The sequence below is a fragment of the Lagenorhynchus albirostris genome, chromosome 14 (assembly GCF_949774975.1).
Source record: "Lagenorhynchus albirostris chromosome 14, mLagAlb1.1, whole genome shotgun sequence".
Classification (NCBI taxonomy): Eukaryota; Metazoa; Chordata; class Mammalia; order Artiodactyla; family Delphinidae; genus Lagenorhynchus; species Lagenorhynchus albirostris.
Window position 1 is genome coordinate 51,020,781 of NC_083108.1, and position 24,980 is coordinate 51,045,760.

General features: G+C 35.8%; 1 protein-coding gene and 1 non-coding gene across 2 annotated transcripts in view; one reads left to right on the forward strand and one right to left on the reverse strand.

Moving 5' to 3' along the window:
• Positions 1–24,980, reverse strand: part of THOC1 (THO complex subunit 1) — a 41,904-nt gene that overhangs the window by 9,020 nt on the left and 7,904 nt on the right. Inside the window, exons 8-11 of the mRNA XM_060121549.1 lie at positions 17,667–17,749; positions 14,679–14,752; positions 13,235–13,343; positions 11,929–12,060 (exon numbers count right to left, since the gene is read on the reverse strand). Of these exons, the coding sequence (XP_059977532.1) occupies positions 11,929–12,060; positions 13,235–13,343; positions 14,679–14,752; positions 17,667–17,749 (398 nt within the window). The remainder of the gene's footprint in view (positions 1–11,928; positions 12,061–13,234; positions 13,344–14,678; positions 14,753–17,666; positions 17,750–24,980) is intronic.
• On the forward strand, positions 14,887–14,959 carry TRNAR-CCU (transfer RNA arginine (anticodon CCU)). Its single transcript has one exon. It is a non-coding gene; the product is annotated as a tRNA-Arg (tRNA).

A 24,980-nucleotide genomic window follows, 5' to 3' on the forward strand; every position in this document is an offset into this window, starting at 1 on the left:
GCCCTTTTTTCTTTTAATTTTAAACATACGATTGGCCTTCCAGTGGGGGTTCCCTCGCCTTTAGAGATGTGATTTAAGGATCTGATTCTGTTACTGTATTAACCATCCCAAATTGGCAGGCTGAATGGCACGCTCCCAATCTCCCTTTCCTCCACTCCTGGATGACTTTATATCTCCGCTTGGGCTCTCAGTTCCCTGACCTCAACTCCACTGACAGTCACAGCCCCTCTACTTTGGTCCCCGACTACCATGGCCACAGCTGGACCTGGTTGTCACTTGCAGCTGCCCCAGCTCTGAAATCTAACTCACAAGAGTCTCACTTCAACCTCCTATCCTTCCCACTCAGTTGTCCCATTGTACCTAATATTTGGACTTTACTGAGACCTTAAGTTCCTTGGACCCTCTATTTTCTGGCTATCTGTAAGTCCCACCCTGTTTTTACTATAATCCTATTTTAGTCTAGGTAAAGGTCAGGAAACGTTTTCTTAGAGGGCCAGAGACTAAATATTTTAGGCTATGTGAGCCAAGAGGCATATTATGGATATTATGTAAGTACTTATGTAAACATTTAAAATGTATAAAAACACAAGACAGGCAGTGGGCCACATTTGGCCTGTAGTCAGCCGACCCCTGTTTTAGACTACGTGGTCTATCTCTTCAACAACTTTCTTGCCAACTTCCTTAACAGAAGTCCCATACTTTTGTCACATCTACTGAGCAAAAGGGCAACTTGGAGCAAACCAACTGTTAGTCACCTTCTCTATCCTAACACTAAGGCTTCCCATCTAGCCACAGGTGGAGCTGCTTGGAAAAAAATACAAATCAGGGCTTCCCTGGTGGCGCAGTGGTTGAGAGTCCGCCTGCCGATGCAGGGGACACGGGTTCGTGCCCCGGTCCGGGAAGATCCCGCATGCCGCGGAGCGGCTGCACCTGTGAGCCATGGCCGCTGAGGCTGCGCGTCTGGAGCCTGTGCTCCACAACGGGAGAGGCCACAACGGTGAGAGGCCCGCGTACCGCAAAAAAAAAAAAAAAACAGAACAAAAGAACAAATCACACAGCTACGCAAATGGTACCACTGCTATGTTACTGTCTCCAACTTAGAATTCTCCCTTGTCTCTAATCAGCAATCTTTATTCTCCAAGGCTGTTCTCCCTCCTATTCTCCACAGCAACTATTTCAAATCCCTTGTACTTACCAGAACACTACTTACTACCCCTCTCGCTCTCAGTAGATAATTCCCTCTACCTTCAACGAGGAGAAAAACTCATTAAAATGGAAGTTTCAACTGCACCCACATCCTCATTCGCCTCATCTCCTCTGCCACAACATCTTCAGGATCTTCGCTGAAGGTGATCCTTCTATCTGGACATCCCATCAGTTAACCACCCTGGTGCCTTATCTTCAACCCTTTCTTCTTTCCAAGCTCCTTTCCATTAGCATTTAATAACTTCTCTCAAAAAGATTCTACAGCTTCACCTTATCCTTCCTGAATAGCAAAGCTTCTTGTAAGAACTGGCTACATTCACTGTTTCCAATCCTCGCCTCAACCTGCCTCAACCAGTGGTGTTCTGGGTCACCAATCCACGGGAAGTGTTTTGCCAAGACCACCGATGACTTACTTGTTATTAAATCGAATGAGCACTCTTCACAGTCCTCATCCTACTCAATATGCTTGGCTTCCATGGGGTCATATTTTTCTAGTTCTCCTCCAATTTCACTGGCTACTCTTCTATCTTCTTCTCTCCTTCTCTTTTCCTTCTCCCTCAAATGCTGATTTTCTTCAGGATTTGGTTTGATGCTTTCTTTTCTTTCCAGTCTACACTCTCCTCTTTAATTACCACGTATAAGCTGCTAACCAAACTATATACCAAATCTATACTCTCAACCTAGATCTCGCTCCTAATCTCCAGATCTGTGTGCACAAGAAGCTACTACATATCTCTATTTGAATGTCCCACTGACACTTGATCAGATTTCCTGTCCAAAATAAAACACACCAATTTCCTCAACAAAGTCTGCTTTTCTCCGGTGTTGGCTAATTCACCGAGAGGCTCCACCATCCATCTATTTGCCTAAACTACTCCAGGAATACTTCCTGGAAAAAGCAGCAACCATGAGCCACAGGAGCAAACCTAAAGTTGGAGTGTATAGAAGAAAGAAACAGGAGGTACAAAGACTGAGGCAAGTAAAAGACTGGCCAGTTTGAAGACCCTGAGGCGTTTAGCTTACAGTGAAGACAGGAACTCCTGGCTTGAATAGGTGCTGTTTATGAACTTTTCATCTACCTTGAGCTTTAAGTCCCCTATTCCACATTTATTTTTTATGTTGGATGATAATTTTTTTTGATAGAAACAATGGATTGAAAACAAGAGTCAAGAAGACATTGAATCACAGGTGGGAGGGGACTAGTTTGATCATTTAAACTAACTGCATCACACTATCCTTAAGAAAATGAGGCCCTGACAAGTTAAAATGACCCCTGCAAGGTTACACAGCTAGTTAGTAAGAGGTGTTGTATTCTTTCTTCAATAATATATTTTTTCTAGTCCTGCTTTTCTTTGGTTATTTTAAAAATTACACCATTTACATCATGCATTGGGTCAAATATTTCTTTGCTGTCTTTGTTTTGTGAACAAAGGGCCTTTTATTGTCCTTAGCTTTTACTACACCTCTTAGCTCAGGCCTCAGCCTTCCTGATTATTATTCTAAACCTACAAAGGCTCAGGCTACTCTTCTTAGTTATTCTTATGTGCCTTTCTGTCAATAAATCGTACATACAAACAATATTCCTTTCTGCACATTTGAAACTTTTCATAATAAAAAAATTTAAAAGCAAAACAATGCTCTGGAAAAATTAAACTGAAGTATGAAATCTTCCATTTCTGTTACTTTAACACAAAATGCTTAAAAAATCTTTACTAAAAAACAAAATATTAAGAGCATTCTCATTAATTAAATTCTTACTAATTTGTGATTATTAACACATCAGATGAAAATATCCAATTTTCAAATTGTGGAGTATTTTTTAAAGTTCAGAAAGGTACAGTTAATACAACATTCATGTCTCACGATCCAGTTATCAAATCCTAACATTTTTACTTGTTCCACATTTCTTAAAGAAATAGAATATTATCAAAACTGTTGAAGCCCCTCTATAAGCTCCCTCCACTACGGAAAGCACTACCATGTATTCAGTGTTGCTGATTCTAATGCATATTTTACACTATTATACATATAGAGGCATCTATAAATATCAAGGTATTTTGCATGTTTTCAAACTCTATACTACACACATTATTCTGCAATAAGCTATCTTTCATATGTTATGTTTGACATTTACACAACTTGATACATGTAGCTCGAGTTTAGGGGTTGGCAAATTTCTGTTAAGGGTCAGTAAATTACTTTAGGCTTTGTGGTCATACAGTCCTCGTCCCGACTACTTATCTCTGTTGCCATGCAGAAGCAGCCACAGACGACACGTAAAGGAGTGAGCATGGCTGTGAGCCAATAAACTCATTTACAGAAATAGGCAGTAAGTAATGTGCCAACCCCCATCCTAAGTCATCCATTTTCAGTGCTTTATAGAAATCGATGGTGTAAATTTACCATAATTTACCACCCACCCAGTCTCCTGCTTATGAACATTTAGGTCGTTTCTACACTTTCACTCGCAAACACCTAAGTTACAATGAGTCATATATTTCCTTGTGCATATGTGTGATTCTCCAGGGCCCACATCTTAGAAGTTTTAACTTTGCTCTTTATTATAAAATTACTCTGCAAAGTGGCTGTATCAATTTATACTTCAACCAGCAGTGTGTTAAAGTTCTCCTTTCCCCACACTTTTGCCAATACATTTCATTTATTGTTAGGATATTTAATTTTGGTCAGTTTGACAAATGTGAAGTGATTATCTCATCATTTTAATTTCTTTGGCTACTAGTGACATTTAGCATCTTTTATAAGCTCATTAGCTATTCAGGTTTCTACATCTGTAAATTACCTGTTCATACCATCTTTCCAGTTTTCCATCTGGTTGTCTTTTTGTCAACGGTATATTCAAAATACTAATCTTCCTCAGTTCTGGAGATGGTGAGTATCTTCTCCTACTTTGTGGCTTGTCTTTTCACTTTGTCTAGTCCTAGTTCCTTTTTCTTCTTTATACCTGTACTAATACTTACTGTTTTAATTACTAGAGCTTTATAGGTCTTAGTATCTATATCTGATAGGGCAACTGTTCCTTCTTAGGAGGAAGTAGTTACTCTTGGCTTAGTTACTCCTGGCTTTTTGCTTTTCCATAAAAACTTTAAGATCAACTATTCAAGTTCCCTCAAAAAGCCTGTTTGGATTTGATTTAAAATACACTGAATTTATGGACACATTTGGGGAGAAGTTGCACTGGGTCTTCCTATCTATAAATGTAGTCATATCTCTTTATTTTTATAATTTTATCCATGAAGATTACTCATAGGTATTAGTTTTCATTGCTGTTTTAAATAACATTTTGTAACCAGTTACTTATAGGAACACTATTGATGTTTCTTTTGTAACTTTGCTGAAGCCTCCTTAATTCAAAGTTTGTTGGTTCTCTTGGATTTTCTCTGTAGACAATTATATTGCCTTCAATTAGAGACAGTTCAGTCTTTTCTCTGCAATACATATAACTCCCATTTCTGTTTTGTTTTCTCTTATTGAAATGTAGGTCCTCCATTACAGCGTTGAACAGAAATATGGTTGGTAGATATCCGTGTCTTGGTCTTGAAATTACTGAGAATACTTTTGAAAGTTTGATCATTACATATGACGCTTGTTATAGGGTTTTTGTCAATCCCCTTAATCAAGTTAGAGAAAATTCCCTTCTACTTCTGATTTGGTTTTGTAATGAGTATTAGATTGTATTGAAATAATTTTCTTGGCATCTGAGATGGTCATAGTTTTTATTTAAAAACCATTAATCTGTTAATTTCGTATTAATCTTTCTGGTATTGAATCATACAATCCTGGGATTATTAAAATATTAATAAATATTAAGTCTTATTTAGAGACTTAAATGATAAATATTATTAAATATTAGTCTCTATTTTTTATTTATTTTATTAAATTTATTTATCTATTTATTTACTGGCTGCATTGGGTCTTCGTTGCTGTGTGCGGGCTTCTCATTGTGGTGGCTTCTGTTTGTTGCGGAGCACAGGCTCTAGGCATGCAGGCTACAGTTGTGGCACACGGGCTCAGCAGTTGTGGCACATGGGCTCAGTAGTTGTGGCTCACAGGCTTTGTTGTTCCACGGCATGTGGGATCTTCCCGGACCAGGGCTTGAACCCGTGTCCCCTGCACTGACAGGCGGATTCTTAACCACTGCGCCACCAGGGAAGCCCCTAGTCTCTATTTTTTAAAAATAGCTACCATCAATTTAAAAAATTGATTTGTGAGTTTCTACAATATATTTTTCATCTCTATTCGTAAGTGAAATTGATATATATACTTTTTTTCTTGTTCTGTCCTTATTGGGGTTTTCTTTAAAAGTTACATTTAATCTCATATAAGGACCTTGGTTGCTTTTCCTCTATTCCTTGAAGTGCTGATAATACGTACCTAAAAAAATCTGGGACTGATGTCATTTGAAAGGTGTCACTTTGATTACTATTTCTTTAATAGTTATATGTTTATTCAGGCTTTTAATTTCTTTGTGAATCCATTTTGGTAATTAAGTTTTTCTACAGAATTACTATTTCATTAGATTTAAATATAGTCTCTTACACATTTTACTGTCTCTGTATTTCCAATTACTCCTATTTTGTTTATTGGTACGTTTTCACTTTTTTCCTTAGTCAGGCCTGTTCTACAAGAACTTCTACAAAAATTCTTTTTATAAAATTTTTCTTTTCAAAGCCTTCGGTTTTCCTGATATGATCTATAGTTTCTTTGTTCTATTTCATTAATTTGTGCTATTATCATTACTTACTTCTCTCTTGAGGTTTATTCCGTATCTTTTTTAGCTTCCTGAATTCTCAATTTGTCACTCTTAAATTTTTCATTAATGCATTTAAAGTGGTAATTTTTACCTCTCACTTTATTTGTGACCTACACACGTGACATAAAATACTTTGTCCTTCTTCAGAACTAGGCTCCAAATCCAGTCTACACTGGCAGGGTATTTTTTTAACCCTATCTTTAGTCTTTCCTAAATAGCTGCTTGGCATCACCAAAGAATTTACTCTTATCTTGCTTGCATAACTATGGATTGACTCACACACAGAAGGGATTCTAAAAATAATAAAGAATGATGAGTATGCTCTAAACTTTCCAATATGTTCAATGGTATTTATGGAGCTGCCCTGTGTCAGGCCCACAGAGTACAGGAGTGTCACAATAAAGAGAGCAGCTCATGCCTCCCACCTTGCAGACCATTTCAGATTGATTTTATGCATGTAAAACTTTAGTAATTGTGTTTACCTTTTCAGATGAGTGGAAGTACACCCATATGTTAAAACTGACATGAGTGTCAGCAAAAGTCTTCAAACAAACTGCAGTTTGTAAAACCCTAACGATTCATCAATGCCTTCATGCCACAGAACTGGAATTCAGCAGAGAAAGTCAAACATCAAAAGAGAATTCTGAAAAATAAACTAACCCAAGAGTTTGTATATATTTCAACTATAGTGGTTAGACACATTGCCTACAGCTCATATGACAATGAGATCTATAGTAAACAGAAGATTTGGTTTCTCTCCTTGTGCAATATTAATGGTAGGCCAACTAAATTTCTGATACTTCCCCAGTGGCCGCCCAAGGGCCAACACTGATGTGCTAGATAATGTTGTGTTAGATTACTTCAAAGCCTGGATCAAGTGTGTCAAATATTCTAATCACAGTTGTGAGAAGCCCAACCAGTTAACTCAGATGGATGGTGTCAAGACGTAAAGTCTAACAACTGATTTACATCAAGGTTCATCAGTGGAAAACATTGCTCCGTTCTTATTGAGAACTGCTGAGTGCTTATATGATTTTTAAAGTGTAAGGCCTTCCATCTTGGACCTATAAGAAAATGTCAGCACCACCCATTTAACAGCTTTTTGCTATAACTTTTTTTTCTCTGGGGGCACAGGGATCAATGATTTAGTTTCTACTTAAATTTCTGATAAATTCCAGGAACCTCATGGTACACTCCTGGAACTATTTGGAGGGCTGGCTCTTTCTCTGGCTGCAGACAAGGAAAACTCAAGTGGTGTTCCAGAGTTGTCCAAAAACCTCCCAGACCTGTTTAAAGGGAGTCCCATATGAGACAACTGATGAAACTAAAGGAAATTATAGGGAAGTGGTTAGCCTGCCTGTCTGTCTATAGGAGGGTCTCAGGTTGTAGTGTGTCTCATAAAAGATGAGACCTGTCTTTGCCTACACTACATAAACACTCAGCCTTGGCTATCTCTCAAATTGATAGAGAAAGTATGAAAAATTTAAGGCTGTACTGATAGCTTCTTTCTGCCAGGAACTTTTTTTTTTAAGTGACTAAAAGTTCTTATTTGAGAGCTCTTCATACAATGCAGAGTCTGGGAAGAATTGTTATTTCTCTTACCTCCATGAACAAGAATGGCCTAATGACCACACTAGTGTGTGACTGTGGGGCAACCACTCTGGTAACTGATAGCTCTGGAGTATTCCCCCGGATCTTTTTCATTAGGTCACTGAGTCTCAACTGTAAGGGGAAAAGGAGTCGGTATTCTGAAGAACTGGGTAACCCTGAAGCTCATACCTAGTTACTGGCTGGGCTTTTTTCTGTAAGGACTCAAAGATATAAAAATACATTCCTTTAACCATCATGCTAACACTCATGATACTTGGAATTTTGTTTTAAAATGCTGGTTCTACTTTTACATGCTACACAGTACTGAGGGAGAAATTCCTATAATAGTACAGTGCTCTTCACACAGTATGATAAACTGGACAATTAGAGGTGAAATCCTCCCTTAAAATTTCTGAGTATGACTCTGGACTAAACTTAAGGAACCGGCAGTTCTCCACTAAAAATAATAATCCAGGGATTATTTTGCTACGTTAACAAGGGAACTATATTGTTGGAAATTAGTGTTTACAATCATACCCTAGGCATGAGTGTCTAGTGGAAACTTCCACCTTTAAGAAAGAAGGTATGATAAGTTAGAAACATATCTATTTTATCTGTAAAATCTGTGCCTACCTGAAGCTGCTACATGACTGGCCTGTCTCTAACTAGAAAGGTTATATCATCCTTTCTAAGAATGATATAAGGAAAACTCTCCTAAGAAAAAGTTTGACCACATTCATGTAAGCAAAACACAAGGGTTCTGGGTAATAACACGGCCATCAAATGAGGCTATATGCTCTATTTGAGTGATGAAAGACCTAACCTTGTAATGACAAGACCACTCTCCTAAACCTGCTCACCACTGAAACGATGGGCTATAGAATTATACTCTAAATAATTAAATGGCTTTTGATTTCACTTAAGCTAGCTCTCACTGGCAAGAAATATATCCCTGAAAAATCAAGAGTGTTTCTGTCCTTTACCAAATCTACAACCAGAAGAAAGTAACATTAGATTGGCACATACTTAGGTGGGATGGCCTTTTCAGAAATCCTGGGATGTAAAACATCATGTAAGGTGTTACAGAAATGCTAGAAGGCTCCTTTTAGTGAAGCAGTAAAACTTATCAAATGGTGCTATAGGTGGTGCATTACAAATATTTTCACTTGGATGCTGAGTAATAAACATTGGAAATACATACGAAAAATACGAAGATTGCACAGGAAGGGTTCTTTTATAGGTTGAAATTTAAGATAAAGTTACTGCTTAAGAGGCAACAAATGGAAGTGAAGATGCAAAACATCACATGCCTTACATTCTTTGTTGCAATTCTCTGTGCCTTTTTTCTTTCCCATATTGTAAAGTTTTAAGCTTCTAAAACCTGCTTTTCCCTCTATCAAAACGTTACCTAATGGAATTCCAGTGCTTAACCCTGAAAGCTCATGCTGTCTGCATTGCTGGTGAAACAAAGCTCACAAAGAGTCAGTAAGGGAGACACTATTCAGGGACCAGTTCTGATAAAGTGGTGAATGGAGATCGATACAAAAGCACTGATTTTACATTCCAATGTGGAGATGTCTCTGAAAATGTATAATCCTGCTGCTTTCTAAAATGTCCTTGGAAATGTCAACTGTCCAAAAAAAAAAATCTTTTAAGATATCCAGGGTTTTCAAATAGTTGTCATGTCCTGAGAAATGTGACCTTTAACTGCTAAAAGCATACAACTCTTACTGGTTGTTGTATTTTTTAACTGTTTTGCCCTGATAATATTATTTAAATTGATATCTCAAGCTTTCTGAAAGGTATATATCTTTGGGAAGCTTCTTTGTTAAATTAGAGGAGGCTTTGGAATTTTCTTCCCTTTCTACATATGGTAAAATAAAATTTTGAATTCTTTATTCAACCGAAGAGTTTTATATGTCTGTTTCATTTAAATTAATAAATATATCTGGATTTAAAAAAAATCCAATGTGATAATCTCTATTAGGTAAATTAAATCAGTTTATGCAGTCATTACTGATATATTTGGACTTACCTACCCTTCTCTCTTTTTTTCCTCCCTTCCTGCCATCTGTTGGATTTATAAAGTAGTCTATATTCCTTCTTGTCCCCTTTTTTAACCCCTTGCCATTTGAGAGCTACAGGATGTTTTTCCTTTGGTGGTTTCCCTTTTAATATAATAATGTCTAAAGTTATTCAGCATTCCTTTTCTCCTCCTGAGGATTACAAGGACTGTAGCATATGCTTAAATTACTCACTAAACATCTGTTTTCCCCTCTCTGATTCTTATTGTTATCTAGTTTACATACTACATTAAAATTTTTTTAAAAATCAGTTATTATGACTTTTTTGTTTTTAGTCAATAGTAAACTGAAATATTTTTCAATTTCTGTGCTCACAATTGCTTTCTGTATTCCACTCCTTTCTTATGGATTCATTTTCCTTCTTCCTGAAGATCATCCTTTAGTAGTTTTTCACAATGATGGTCTTAGAGTGGTATGCTTTCCTGGTCTTAGAATGAAAATGTCTTTATTTCCTCTACAGTCTTGAGTGCATTTAGCTGGGTATGAAATTCTGGACTGATAGTTTTTTCTCAGAAATATTTCTCCACTGTTTTCTGGTATCTATTATTGATAACTGTTAGAAATCTGTTCCTTTCCAGTATATTTGTGTTTTTTTCCTCCCCTCTTTGGTGGCTTTTAAGGTTTTCTCTCTATACCTGCAGTTACAGCATAATGTACTGAAGTATGGATTCACCTTTCTTTATCCTGCTTGGTAGTTGTAGCACACTTTTAATCTGAGAACTTGGGACTTCCTTCAGTCCTTTAGTTTCTCCAATATTCTCTCCATTTTGTTCTTTGGCAATCCTACTTAGATATATGCTAGAATTTCTCAATCTATCTTCCATGGCTCTTAACTGCTTTCAGGTTGACCAAAAAAATCTGTCTCTGTGCTGTGTTCTGGGTGAACTTCTCATCATTAGTACTCTTGTCATCTATGTCCAAACTATAGTTTAATTCTATGTGCTGTGCTTTGGTTTCAATGATCATATATTTTCATTTTCAAGAATCCCAATTAGTTGTCATATTAAACTTTCCTATTTCATTTCAACTGAAATGTTTCAGTTTCACAATTTCTTACTCTCCATGGAGGCTGTACTATCAATTATCTCTTTGATTATCCAAAACATATATATTTTAAAGTCTTGGTCAGGCTATGTATCTAAAATAAACAAAGATCATCCCTTGTTGGTGATCTTTCTTAGCACTGGATTTCGGAATTTTAATTTATCAGAAAGTTTTGAATGGAAGGCTTTTGTTTTGGGATTGTTGCTTATTTCTTCTTCTTTATCTCTGTGTATACCTTTTTCTATCTAGTAGTTTTGTGCTTTCTTTCACCAGGTCCATGGGCCCAAGTCTAGAAAACAGTCTCATGATGACTTTTTGGAACAGCTGTTTCATGAGTATACTGGGGATATCTCATATCTGGTCATAGAGCAAGCAGAGGACACAAAGTTGTGCCTTTGTTATCCCTAGACCCACAACTTGCTATGAAACCACAGCCTTTGGCAGAAGACTGGTAATATCTACCTTAGCTTCTTTTCAAAAGTGGGTTAAGTTCTACCCCAGTCTCTGGCTTCAAGCAGTGAATATGGCTCTGGCTCCTGGTCCCACATGGATCTGGTCTCACTTGTAGCCAAGCTCCTGGTTGCCACCACCTGCTTGGAATATACAGTCAGCAGGCCCAAGGCTTCATTTTCACTTATTACTTGGCAGTTCTGGTCTGTGAAGATATTTATCTTGTCTCTGGAAGCCCAGCTTTGTCTTTTTGGTTTTCTCTTTTTATATTTTACCTGTCATTGCTATGTGTTTGGAGCAAAGGGAGTGAATCGAAACACAAACTCAATGTGCCATCTTGACTGGAAACCTGCATAATGCCTTAGCATTGTATTTGAACAAAATTTACTTATTACTTATTAAACTGTGTAAATAAGATTAACAGGGAATTTTAAAACCCCTTATTTGTACCTAAATGGCAAACTATACAAAATATTTTCATAAATGCAAATGAAATCCTAACTTGAGGTTCAGAATATATGTACTTGAAAGTAACTAAAATGTATTTAATCCAAAGTAAATCTACAAAACAGACAATGCAGAACAACTTTTCACCTTTGAAATTAAATTAGTCTTACTTCTACAAGAAGAAATAGGACTCTCAAACTAACATTTGTCAGTTTTAACCAAAAATAAAGTAAGAAATTTTTCTACTGTATTTAACTTAAAAGGATATCAGCTAAATAGAGAAAACAAAAATAAAAACATTTCTTACTATGCTTAGTGAAAAAGAAAGATTTATACCTTTTCACTTGTTAAAAACTTTGCAAAATATACATGCTCTCCTCCTGTTTTCAATTCTTCCATCTTTTTCCTTGAGGCCTGAGTATCATCTAATTTATAACTCTTAAAAACAGCTAGAACTTCTTCAGAATACTGCAAAGTAAAAATATCAATTAGTTTTATTTGGCATTGTTGCCCAATCATTTGTTTAGTGCTTTTCTTTATCAAAATAATGTACAATTTATTCCCAGTTAATCGTATATGCATCCTTAAGGCACACTAAACAAGAAAAATTATGACAGCAAAATGAGGGTAAAACTATTTTTTGTGAGATATCATGGTTACTGTAAAAGTAGGAATAAACTCTCTACTTCTGGAAAAATGTGATTTCTTATGCAGTTTGTGTAAGGGGCAAACAGAGAAAGGAATGGTTTGCGAGTATACAGAAATTTACCAGTAAAAGTAGCTGTTTAATCAGCAATGGAACTCTCAAGCATTTCTTGTGCTAAACACTGTGACCAAATAAAAAAATGATGTCAAAGCCTATCCAGTTGAGGAACAATTCCAGATGATTTCTCACTTACCACTTAATCTGAATTTGGATAGTTATGGGGAAAAAAAAGATACTTCATATAAAATAAAAACTTTAAAAAGTAACACAGAAAACACACCACGCTACTTTTAAGAGCTACCTATTAACTTTAGATTTTGATTACAACAAAAAGGACAAACTGACCTTTAAGGAGCCAAGAAAAAGAAATACAGAGGATTCTTATAATAAAGAGGTTAGTAAACTTTTCCTGTAAACAGTCAGATAGTAAATATTTTAGACTATATGGCTCATATGGTCTCAATCACAACTACTCAAGTCAGCCATTATAGCACAAAAACAACCACAGATAACACGTAAATGATTGGTGTCGCTGTGTGACAAAATTAACTTTGTCCGCAAAAGTAGGCAGTAGGCTGGATGTAGTCCAAAGTCATAGTATGCAGAGTCCTATTCTTAAAGGATAGCTGAAATAATTTTGTGCAAAGGCAGGATGTATTCTGCAAAAGTTCATCAATTGACAATACTCACTATGTAAAAAAAAAAAAAACCAAGGCTGTACTTACTAAATTTTAATCCTCAAGTCATTTATAAACTACTCTCAAAATCAATTGTTTATATATTAATTTACAATTTACCTTCTATATTATGAAATAGGTATAAAAACATAAGAGGTAGAACTATATAGTGAAAAGTATGCTGGACAAGAGTCAAGTTCTGACTCTGCCATTAGCTATAAAATATTGGGCTTTTGGTAGTCTGTAATTGGCAACTCACCTTGAGAAAAGTTTTCCATGAAATTTTCTCATAGCATTGCACAGGGTTCCTAAAGTAATCCTGAAGTGACCAAAATTTTCGGTACAGGTTGTAATCAATTGGAATGGAGCTGATAAAATAAATGTTACATTAAATAAATCATTTAAGTTCTTTTAGAAATATCTAAATGCTTTGACTTTTCTTGGGTCACATATCCTCTGAAAAAGGTAATGAAAGCCATGGCTTCTTTCCCCAGAAAAGTACACAAATTCATAAATATTTATATAAACGTCTATAAATAATTTCAGGGGGTTCATAGACCCCTATTCCCTCTTTATCTTCAGTGGTGGAACCCCTGAATTTTGGCTGGATACATTCAGAATTTAAGGCTCTCTTTCCCAACCTCTCCTGCACTAGGTGTGGCCATGTGATTAAATTCTGGCCAGTCAGTGGGGAGCGGAAGTCATATGTCTCATATGGGCTATGTTTTACCATTTTCCCTTTTTGCTGGCTAGAATGCAGATATGATGATGAACCATCCTGGACTATATGAAAAAGAGCAAATACCAAGGCATGGTGGAACAAGAAGTTAGAAGGAACATGGGTCCCTAGACAATCTCCTTGAAGAGTGCTACTGCATCAGCCCTGAACACCTGTCTTCTGAACACCTGTCTTCAGACTTTTACATAAGAAAGAAATCAATTTCTATGTTGTTTAAGCTAATGTTAATTTGACTCTAATGGTAAAAGCCCTAGGCATTATATCCTAACCAACACACTAAGACCTAGTATGAAACAAACACATTAGATAAATACCAACTTAGTATTACAAAAATGGCGTTACTAATTCAATTTCTAATTCGGCTATGTTACAAATCTTCAGTGTCAATACATATTTTTTTTAAACATCTTTATTGGAGTATAATTGCTTTACAGTGTTGTGTTAGTTTCTGTTATATAACAAAGTGAATCAGCTATATGTATACGTATACTATCTTACTCCACTCTTTCCAAATAAACCTTAACAAGTTGAACCTATGGATTACAGTTAGCATCTGTGCTAAGCTTCATGCCCATACAAATATTCCAAGTAAGACTGTAATTTTATATGGGAAACAGGAAGTAGGTTTAGTGATCCACACAGCACCATGATCTCAAAATGAAATGGAAGGGAGAAGGGAAGGAGTGCGTAGGTTGCCTGTGGTTGGCTTTTCAAACGTTATGAATATATATAAGGTAGGTTACACCTAAACAACGGACTGCCTGCACACAATTTAGAAACCAACTGATACAGCCCATTAGTGATTTTGGAGTTGTAATTTTAAGTGATATACATTAAAGTTACAAACAAAAGAAATCTATAAGCATGATCTCCTTCCTCCCTGTCTACGTTCTCACCTTAGTACCTGATAAGTCATAAGGTATTATCTTTGTAAATCAAGAAATCTGAACTTCTAAACACTCACCAAGTTGTTGGAGCTTCATCATCCCCCATTTCACCTTCTTCCACATCCATTCCCTCTTCTCTGTCCTCCATGTGCTAAATTAAAAGAACATACATCCTGTCATGAAGCACTTGTCAAGCAGAGGAGAATTCTATATGACAGGGATCCGAGAACTCAAGAGCGGTATGACAATAATATAAGATAGCCATGAAGACATGGTGCAAGGACCTCCCTGGTGGTCCAGTGGGTAAGACTCTGCACTCCTAATGCAGAGGGCCCGGGTTCGATCCCTGGTCAGGAAACTAGATCCCACATGCATGCCGCAACTAAGAGTCTGCATGCTGCAACTAAGATCCCGCATGCCGCAACTAAGAACAGTTGCAGCCAAAATAAGTATTAAATAAACAAATAAATATTAAATATTTATATAAATAAATAAATAATAAAAGAATATAAATACCTATTCATTAAAAACAATAACAACAACAAAAAACGTAGTGCAAAGTTTTAAACCAGTACTTTTCCTAACACATTCAGTACATTCTCTCTGGGAATAGAGAATCTATGGCAAAATATGATTTGGAAACATAGTATACAAAAAGTGAGAAAATCATTAGTACACTAAGGATTCCAAGAACCACAGTAAATAACTCAAAGCGATTTAAGTAGTTTTTGTCCCCAACTTTAATTTGACCTTGAAAATCTTCCCCCGCCTGTACACATAACACTTAATATCTGGGAACACTTTAGGATATGCTGGGTGTACAGCTCCATATTGAAAAAAAATTTTTTAATAATTAATTTTTATTGGAGTATAGTTGCTTTATGATGTTGTGTTAGTTTCTACTGTAAAGCAAAATGAATCAGCTATACGTATACATATATCCCCTCGTTTTTGGATTTCCTCTCCTTTTAGATTACCACAGAACATTGAGTAGAGTTCGCTGTGCTATACAGTAGGTTCTCATCAGTTATCTCTTTTATACATAGTATAGTGTATATATGTCAATCCCAATCTTCCAATTCATCCCACCCCCCCCCCACTTTAAAATAACAAGTTTACATAGAATAGTCCAAGAAATACCTAAAAGATACATAAAAGGGAAAGGCAGATTTTGAAAAATCTTAAAGTCAATATCACTTCCAAATTGACAATGATTACAATTTAAGGGATAAATTAAGTAAAGTACTCTGATTAATTTACAGTGAAATATTAGTTACATCTAATTAATAATTTTTTAAACTTTATAACTTGCTCTTAAATGAAGAGCAGGTGCTGAATGTCCAAAAATTTGCCAGCTCTGGACTGTCTTCTGGACACTTCAAAAATAATCTTTAGGGGGTGTCCCTGGTGGCACAGTGATTAAGAATCTGCCTGCCAATGCAGGGGGACATGGGTTCGAGCCTTGGCCTGGGAAGATCCCACATGCTGTGGAGAAACCTAAGCCTGTGCACCACAACTACTGAGCCTGCGCTCTAGAGCCCGTGAGCCACAACTACTGAAGCCTGTGTGCCTAGAGCCCATGCTCTGCAACAAGAGAAGCCACCGCAATGAGAAGCCCGCGCACCACAACGAAGAGTGGCCCCGACTCGCCGCAACTAGAGAAAGCCCGTGCACAGCAACGAAGACCCAATGCACCAATAAATAAATAGACAGATAAATAAATAAATAATCTTTAAAAATAAAGTTGATCTTGCTGATGTCCTTTTGAAAAAATCAGTGGGCAAATGATGGATTACTTAACAAATGGTTCTGAGATAACTGGCTCACCATTTAGAAAAAATTAAATTATAACTCAACTTACTCCAAACCCCAACCTTCCTGCTGGGTAAAAGATTTAAAAGAAAAAATAAAATCATAAAAGCACCAGAAGAAAACAAAGAATTACATACTCCTGTGGAGTGGAAGCCTTCAGTATGACACACAAGGCTAGAAACACTAAAACAAAAGACCAACAAATGTTAATATTACTATATCCAAATTTAATAGCTCCATATAGAAAACTATAAAGTTACAAGAAAAACCATAAACTGAGGAAAAAAATGTATCAACACACAGTAGGAATGAATTAATAATATTCTATATAATGAGTTTCTACACATCAACAGTAAAAGACGTTTCAGCAGTAAAATGGGCAAATGTCATGAATAGGCAATTCTCTTCCTCATTGTTTCTAATCAGCACAGAAGAAAAATAAATTCCAATGAATATGCAGTAAGTTCCTCAACTTCATTAATAACCAAAGAAATGTAAGTTAAAACAAAGACGACTTACCTTTCAAGTATGTATCAATTAAGCAAAAATTTTTAAAAACTGGTAATTCCCCATGTTGGCGTGAGGCTGTGGGGAAATGGGAAGGCATTCTCTATGTGCCACTGGGGGTGGTATAAATGGGTACAACTTTTTTGAGAAGTACCCGGGCAACAGTTATCAAAATTTGATATATATGCATTTATTTTGACACAGAAATTTCACCTATCAAAATTTATCCTAAGGAGACACAGGCATAATTTAGCAATGATATACAAAATACTATTTACTATAATGTTGTTAACAACTTTTCACTATTAGAGATTATCTAAATGCTCAGTAACAGGAGACTGTGATATATCCAAAGACTTATCATGAGACATTAAAACACAGAGACAAATCTAAATGTACTGATGCAGAAATGCAACCATTTCATACTGTTAAAAGAAGAAAGTGATTTTCAGAACAGTATGTATTGTATGACATCAATTTTGGAATAAAACTACATATACACAGAAAGTCCTGTAAGGACAAAAAAAGAATGTTAAGAGTGGTTATCTTTGGGGCCTTGGATTATGGGGTAGCTGTACTTTTTATTTTAAATATTTCTATTTTGTTTGCATTTTTTTCTACACAGAATACATATTATTTCTATAAATTGAAAACAAAGGTTTTTAAAATTTTTGATTTAGAAGACCCATTCATCTGAGTTATCTCAATAACAAAATATGTTATGTTAGATTTCATATCAGCCTCACCTTTTGACCCAATGTGCTTTCCTGCTCATTGGTATTGAAAACAGTGACATTTTCCAGATTAAACTGACTCTGCAAGTTAAGACCTATTAAAAAAAAAAAAAAGATTTTCAAAGCAAATCCATCAAACACCTAAACTTGTTTAAGAGTATAACTTTGTTGTCATATAACCAAAATACATAAAATGATAAATCCATAATTAAGCAAAAGATCAAGTCAGAATAACATCACACTTGATTTTCAAATTCTTTCTAAAATTCATTTCTTTTAAGGTGCCTTTAGAGTATGCTGAATTCTGTATACACTGTGACAGATATATTGATCCTTGTTATTTATGAATATTCTAGAACAATTTTACAGAATGCAATATGTAGTAATTTATAATTTTGCTGAAGCACAAGCAGAAATTGTATTATTCAAAAAGTGTGAATGTATAACAATATTTATAGGAAATATAGTTAGTGAGGGCCAGGTTTCTCGCTGTCAGGGAAAGAAGTTATAAATAAGCAGATCTATTGGTGCTAGATTAGACTCACAAGTTATCAGTCACTATGATAACATTGTTTTTGTTGTTGGTCATTAAAAAAAATGTAGACAGATACAGAAATACAGATACAGAAATACATGTTAGTATACATATGTATCTTTCCAAGCTCTGTCTACTGAGAGGGCTTAGAAGCAGTGATATTCTAGTAACAAATAGCATTATCTAGGTCCCAGATCTTGTCTTCTAAACACCATTTTTAAGTAAAACAAATCAGGCTCTTTGGAGAAGTGGCTGATTCCAGGGGTTGGGCAGGGAAAATACAAGATGTGCCTGGACTATCCTCGCCTACATGAAAGAGCTCCCAATGGGGAAAACTATAATAATTTGAGCAACAAAGTAAATAATGATATTATGAGATTATAACCCATATAAAATAAATATCCATGAGTTCATACTGAAATAGATGACTGAATTACAAGTAAACAAAGGAGAAGAGACAACTCTTCTTTTCTTTTTTTTTTGGCTGCACTGCGAGGCTTGTAGGATCTTAGTTCCCTGACCAGGGATCAAACCCAGGCCCCCTGCATTGGAAACGCAGAGTCTTAACCACTGGACCGCCCGGGAATTCCCAAGACAACTCACCTTTAGAGAAAACTCCCAATTCATAAACGTAGAAGGAATGAAAGGAATAGAAAATCACCACCAGGACAACCTAATAATAATCACTGCAGGCAAGATCCACTGATGAACAGTACTAAACTCAGCCGGCAAAGGTCTAAGGAGAAAAAGTATCTGCATAGCCTCGAAGTAACTCCCTCCAAATATTTATTAATTACAAAGGGGAAAATAGTAACTTTGTAGTAGAGAAATATGGTGATCAAGGATAATATCTTAAATAAGTGATGAAAGATAACACCCCCAGTAAAAAGACACATCAATACTATGTTGAAACGATGCACTGAGAAGGGCCCATCACCTCTGTGGTCTTCTTCCCCAAATCTATAACCTCAATCTAATTATGAAAAACATCACACAAACATGAATTGGAGGGTATTCTACGAATTATCTGACCAGTGCTCTTCAAAACTGTCAAGGTCATGAAAAAATAGCAAAGACTGAGGAACTGTCACTGACTGGGTAGATTGGGGAGATTAAAGTGACATCACAACTAAGTAATACAGGATCCCAGATTGGATCCTTAAAAAAGAAAGCACTGATAAAACTGGTAAAATCCAAATAAAGTCTGTAGCTAACAGTGCTGCACCAATGTTGATTTCTTAGTTTTGATAACTGTACCATGGCATGTAAGAGGTTAACATTAGGTGAAGCTATTTGGGTACTCTATACTATCTTTGCAACTCTTCATGTCTAAAGTTATTTTAAAACAAGAAGTTTTTTTTAAAAGCTAGTATGCTAGATGACGTCATTAAGCTAGTGAATGAACCTGGCTGACCATTTAGCATTGACTACTTAAAATATCTTTGTCCATTTTCTGTTTATTACTCAACAAAGCACATGCCATAATTCTCAGGTTAAAAATCTCAGTCATACTTTACTAAATTTAATGGGTAAATTACATGTGAAGACAGCTTTCTGAAGGTCTTGGGATATACTCTAGTGAATCTTATGCAATCAAATGTAAAAAAAGAAGAAAAAATACTGCAAGAAGATATCCCCAAATGCCAACCTAGCTTATGTTAGGGTGACAGGATTGATTATGATTTTTTTTTCCCTTCATTTTCCAAATTTTCTGAAACAAGGTTGGGTAATTTTATAATTTAAAAATTAAATTTAAAAATATAATTTATTAAAAGATATATATATAGTTTAAAGCTACCTTTAGCAATTATTGTTAGTCTTTCAACTAGTTAATAAGAAAAAAGTGATTTCTCTATGTCTTGTCAATCTAGGAATGTAGCATATTGAAAAAGAGGTTAAAATGTTTTTTTAAAAATGAGAGTGGAGGCTAGAGATCAACAGGAAGGACTAAAGAATGGCTGAGAATTGAAACCTTGTTTTTATGTTTTCTGTAAATTCCAGAAAAAGAAATCACAAATCAGTACTTATGAAGGGGCACTTCATTTCACAAAGAGATAGAATTTCATTCATCAAATATTTAAATAGTGCCTAGATATCTGGTATTAGAAGTTACTAGGCACAGAAAATACAGAGGTGAACAACACAAACACACTGAAAATGCCAGGTGGTGCTAAATTCTAAGAAGAGATTTGAAATCAGGTGGTGATAATGGGTTACTGTGGTGGCAGGTTTAGATTAGATGCTCAAAGACAGCCTCTCTAAGGTAGTAAAATTTAAACCGAGATTGAGTGACAGCAAAAGTCAGTAATGTGACAATAACGAACAAAAGGATTACAGACAGCAGAATGAGTGCCAAGGTCCTAAGGTTCAATTGATCTTGATATTTTGAAGGTAAAAAGAAGGCAAGATGCCAATTCAGTGGGAAAAGAATAGTTTTTTCAACAAATGGTGCTGGGACAACTGGGTATCCACATATAAAAAGAATGAAATTAGAACCCCACCTCATACCACATACAAAAATTAACTCAAAATGGATCATATACCTAAATGTAAGAGCTAAAACTCTTAGAAGAAAACACAGATGTAAATCTTTGTGACTCTGGGTTAGGCCAGGGGTCCCCAACCCCCAGGCCGTGGACCAGTAGCGGTCAGCGGCCTGTTAGGAACCGGGTCACACAGCAGGAGGTGAAGAGCAGGGGAGTGATTGAAGCTTCACCTGCCGCTCCCCATCGCTAGAATCATCGCCTGAACCAGTCCGTGGAAAAACTGTCTTTCACGAAACCAGTCCCTGGTGCCAAAAAGGTCAGGGACTGCTGGGTTAGACAACAGTTTCTTAGATATGACACCAAGAGCACCAGCAACAAAAGAAAAAATAGATATATTAAACTTCATCAAAATTTGAAACTTTTTTGCTGCAAACAACACGATCAAGAAAGTGAAAAGGAAATCCACAGAATGGGAGAAAATATTTACAAATTATTTACCTGATAAGGGTCTAGTATCCAGAATATAATAAGAACTTGTACAACTAAGTAATAAAAAGACAAATAACCCAATTTTTAAAATGGGCAAAGAATCTTAATAGACTATTTCTTTAAGGAAGACATGCAAATGATCAGTAAGCACATGAAAAGATGCTTAACATCTTTAGTCATTACAAAAATGCAAACCCAAACCATGAGATACCACTGTACACTCCCTAGGATGGCTATAATAAAAAAGACAATAAACAGTCAGTGTTAGCAAGGATGCGGGGAAACTGGAACGCACTTGCATCAATGATAAAATGATGCAGCCTCTTTGGGAAACAGTTTGGTAGTTCCTCAAGAACTTAAATACATCATTTGTAGAGACATGGATGGACCCAGAGACTGTCATACAGAGTGAAGTTAAGTCAGAAAGAGAAAAACAAACATCGTATGTGAACACATGTATGTGGAATCTAGAAAAATGGTACAGAGGAACCAGTTTGCAAGGCAGAAATAGAGACACAGATGTAGAGAACAAACATATAGACACGAAGCGGGGAAAACGTTGGGTGGGATGAATTGAGAGATTGGGATTATTGACATATATACACTAATACATATAAAATAGATAACTAATGAAAACCTTCTGTATAGCACAGGGAACTCTACTTCACTTTGCTGTACAGTAGAAACTAACACAACATTGTAAAACAACTATACCCCAATTAAAAAAAAAAGAACTTAAATACAGAGTTATCATATGACCCAGTAATTCTACTCTTAGATATCTATCCAGGAGAAATTAAAACAGTTACCATATGACCCATCAATTCCATCCTATGTATATGGCCAAGAGAAGTGAAAACATACATCCACATAAAACTTGTACACAAATGTTCACAGCAGCATTATTTACAATAGCCAAAAAGCAGAAACAACTCAAATGTCCATTAACTGATGAATGGACAAAATGTGGTATATCCATATAGAGAATATCATTCAGCCATAAAAAGGAATGAACTACTGATACATACAACACAGATGAACCTTAAAAGTATTAAGCTAAGTTTAAAAAGCCAGTCACATGAAGTGAGAGAGTAGCACTGACATATATACACTACCAAATGTAAAATAGATAGCTAGTGGGAAGCAGCTGCGCAGCCCAGGGAGATCAGCTCGGTGCTCTGTGACCACCTAGAGGGGTGGGATACGGAGGGTGGGAGGGAGGCTTAAGAGGGAGGAGACATGGGGGTATATGTATACGTATAGCTGATTCACCTTGTTACACAGCAGAAACTAACACAACATTGTAAAGCAATTATACTCCAATAAAGATGTTAAAAAAAAAAAAGCCAGTCACAAAAGACCACATATCTTATTACTCCATTTTTAAAATGTCCAGAATAGGAAAGTCCATAGAGACCAATAAGTAGATTAATGGTTGTTTAGGGCCTGGGAGACAGGGTAAGGATGGAGGTAAGTGGAGAGTGACAGTTAATGGGTGCAGGGTTCCTTTTAGAAGTTAAAATGTTCTAAAATTAGACTGCAATGATGACTGCACAACCCTGTGAATATACTAAAAAACAGTAAACTGTACATTTTCAATGGTGAATTGTACGGTATGTGAATTTACATCTCAATAAAGCTGTTAAAAAATATAAAAAGCTGAGCTTCCAGTAATGGAAGGCTAATTAATTAGCTAATTAATTAATTCAGATTAACCCTCTAAGGACAACTGAAAACGTGGATAAATTACATTAATTCTATGAATACTTACAGAGCATAAACCATGTTCACAGCATTGTTTTAGGCAAAGAAACAGAAAATTGTTTTCTTAAAAATAGTAAAGAGCTGACATTCAGTGAGGAATATATGGCAAAAATCAAGAAGGCAAGAAAGATAAGCAATGCATCATCAGCACTCAAAGCCACTTCTGTCTTGAGGATATCTGCCAAAGAGGAAGAATCGGCTGCAAAACTGAGCTACTCTTTTAGCAGCTTCCTGAAGTGAGGATGATAAAAATAAATCTCTGAGTCCAAGGAAGGTGGGGAAACTAATCCTACCCCAACCTTCTTCTAGACTGGGACCTACGTCCTCAGGTAGGGATCAACCAAATTGCAGTCCAGTGCCAAGTCTTCTCGATTATCTAAGGAATCACAGGCCTTGAGCTGGGCTAGATTAAGGTAATCTTGGACTAGTAGTAGCACCCTTGTAAGGGTGCCTGGCAGGAGTAATGAAAACTCTTATCTGGAGAAAGGTATCTAACCTAGGTGTCAAAATTATTCCCTCAAATATCTTCTCAAATATAACATCAAACACTAACCAGAAACACAAAGGGGTAAGATACAATCAGTGAGAAACAGTAGAAACAGACACTAGAGACATACCCACAAAGACTTAAGACACTGGAATTATCAGACACATAAAAATAACAATGCTTACCCTCGTTAGAAAATTAAAAAACAAGTTTGAAAATATCAGCAGGGAATAAGAAACTAAAAAAGTGACACAGCAGACTTAAAAAAGACTTTCTAGGAATGAAAAAATACAATTACTGAAATTAAGAGCTCATTTAGCAGCAGATTATTCATAGCTGAAGAGAGAAGTAGTGAACTGGAAAAAATTTCTAAAGAAATTATGCAGAATGTGATGGAGAGCAACAAAGAGATGAAAAATGTAGAAAGTGTAAGAGACAGGATACAGTGAGAAGATATAGGATGTCTACTAGAGTTCCAAAAAGAGGAAAAGAGAAAGAAGCATATATAATATTTGAAGAAATAACAACTTAAATTTTTACAAACTGGATGAAGGACAACCAATCCATAAATTCGAGATGCCCACAAATCTGAAGAATGATAAATTTTAAAAATCCATGCTTAGATACATCATATAAAACTGAAAAACAAACAAAATAACCCAAACAAATAACAAACAAAAAACCCAAAGAAAAATAAAACCTTAAGAGCAGATAGAGAGAAAAAAAAAAACTAGATTATCTTCAAAGGAGTTAGACTGACATTTGCCTTATCTATAGAAGCTAGAAGGCAAAGTAATGATTATCTCCCACTAAATGAAATCCTATATCCAGTGCCAACCTACAATCTTCTATCTATTGAAACCATTCTTCAAGAGTAAAGAAATAAAGATTTTCAAAGAAAACACAAATCTGCACTAAAGTAAAGTCTAAAGGGGGAAACAGAAGGTCAGAAATACAAGTGGTAAATACACTGATAAATCAAAATTAATCCTGACCACATTAAATAAGAGGAAAGAAAAAAAACATAGATCTAGCAGGACAAAAAGAAAGCCACATGTAAAACAACTGCTAACATACACTATAGGTCTTACCATATGCAGGCACTGTTGTAAGCTCTTCACATATTTTAATTCACTTAATCCTTACAACAACATATGAAGTAGGCGGTATATTAGCCTGATACTAAGGAAGGGAAGACTGAAGCAAAGAGATTAAAATCTGGCGTATTTGAACAGATTGTGGTGGGCTCTAGAGAGCCTTGTGGCGGGCAGTGTTCCATTTCTGGACCTGGACAGTGGTTACACAAGTATTTGCTTCATAATTATTATACTATATTTACTTTATGCACTTTTCATATTACCATTATATTTCACAATAATAAATGATAAAAGAAACGAACAAAGTCAATGTGGCTGAACAGTAGTGACTGAAGGAAAAAAACAGAAAAATAGGCATACATTAGGAAATGAAATAAAAACATGATTCACAGCTACATATTTCAGTGTGATTCAACTGTACATTATTAATAAACTTTGAACTTAAAGAATCAATAACTTTAGGGACTT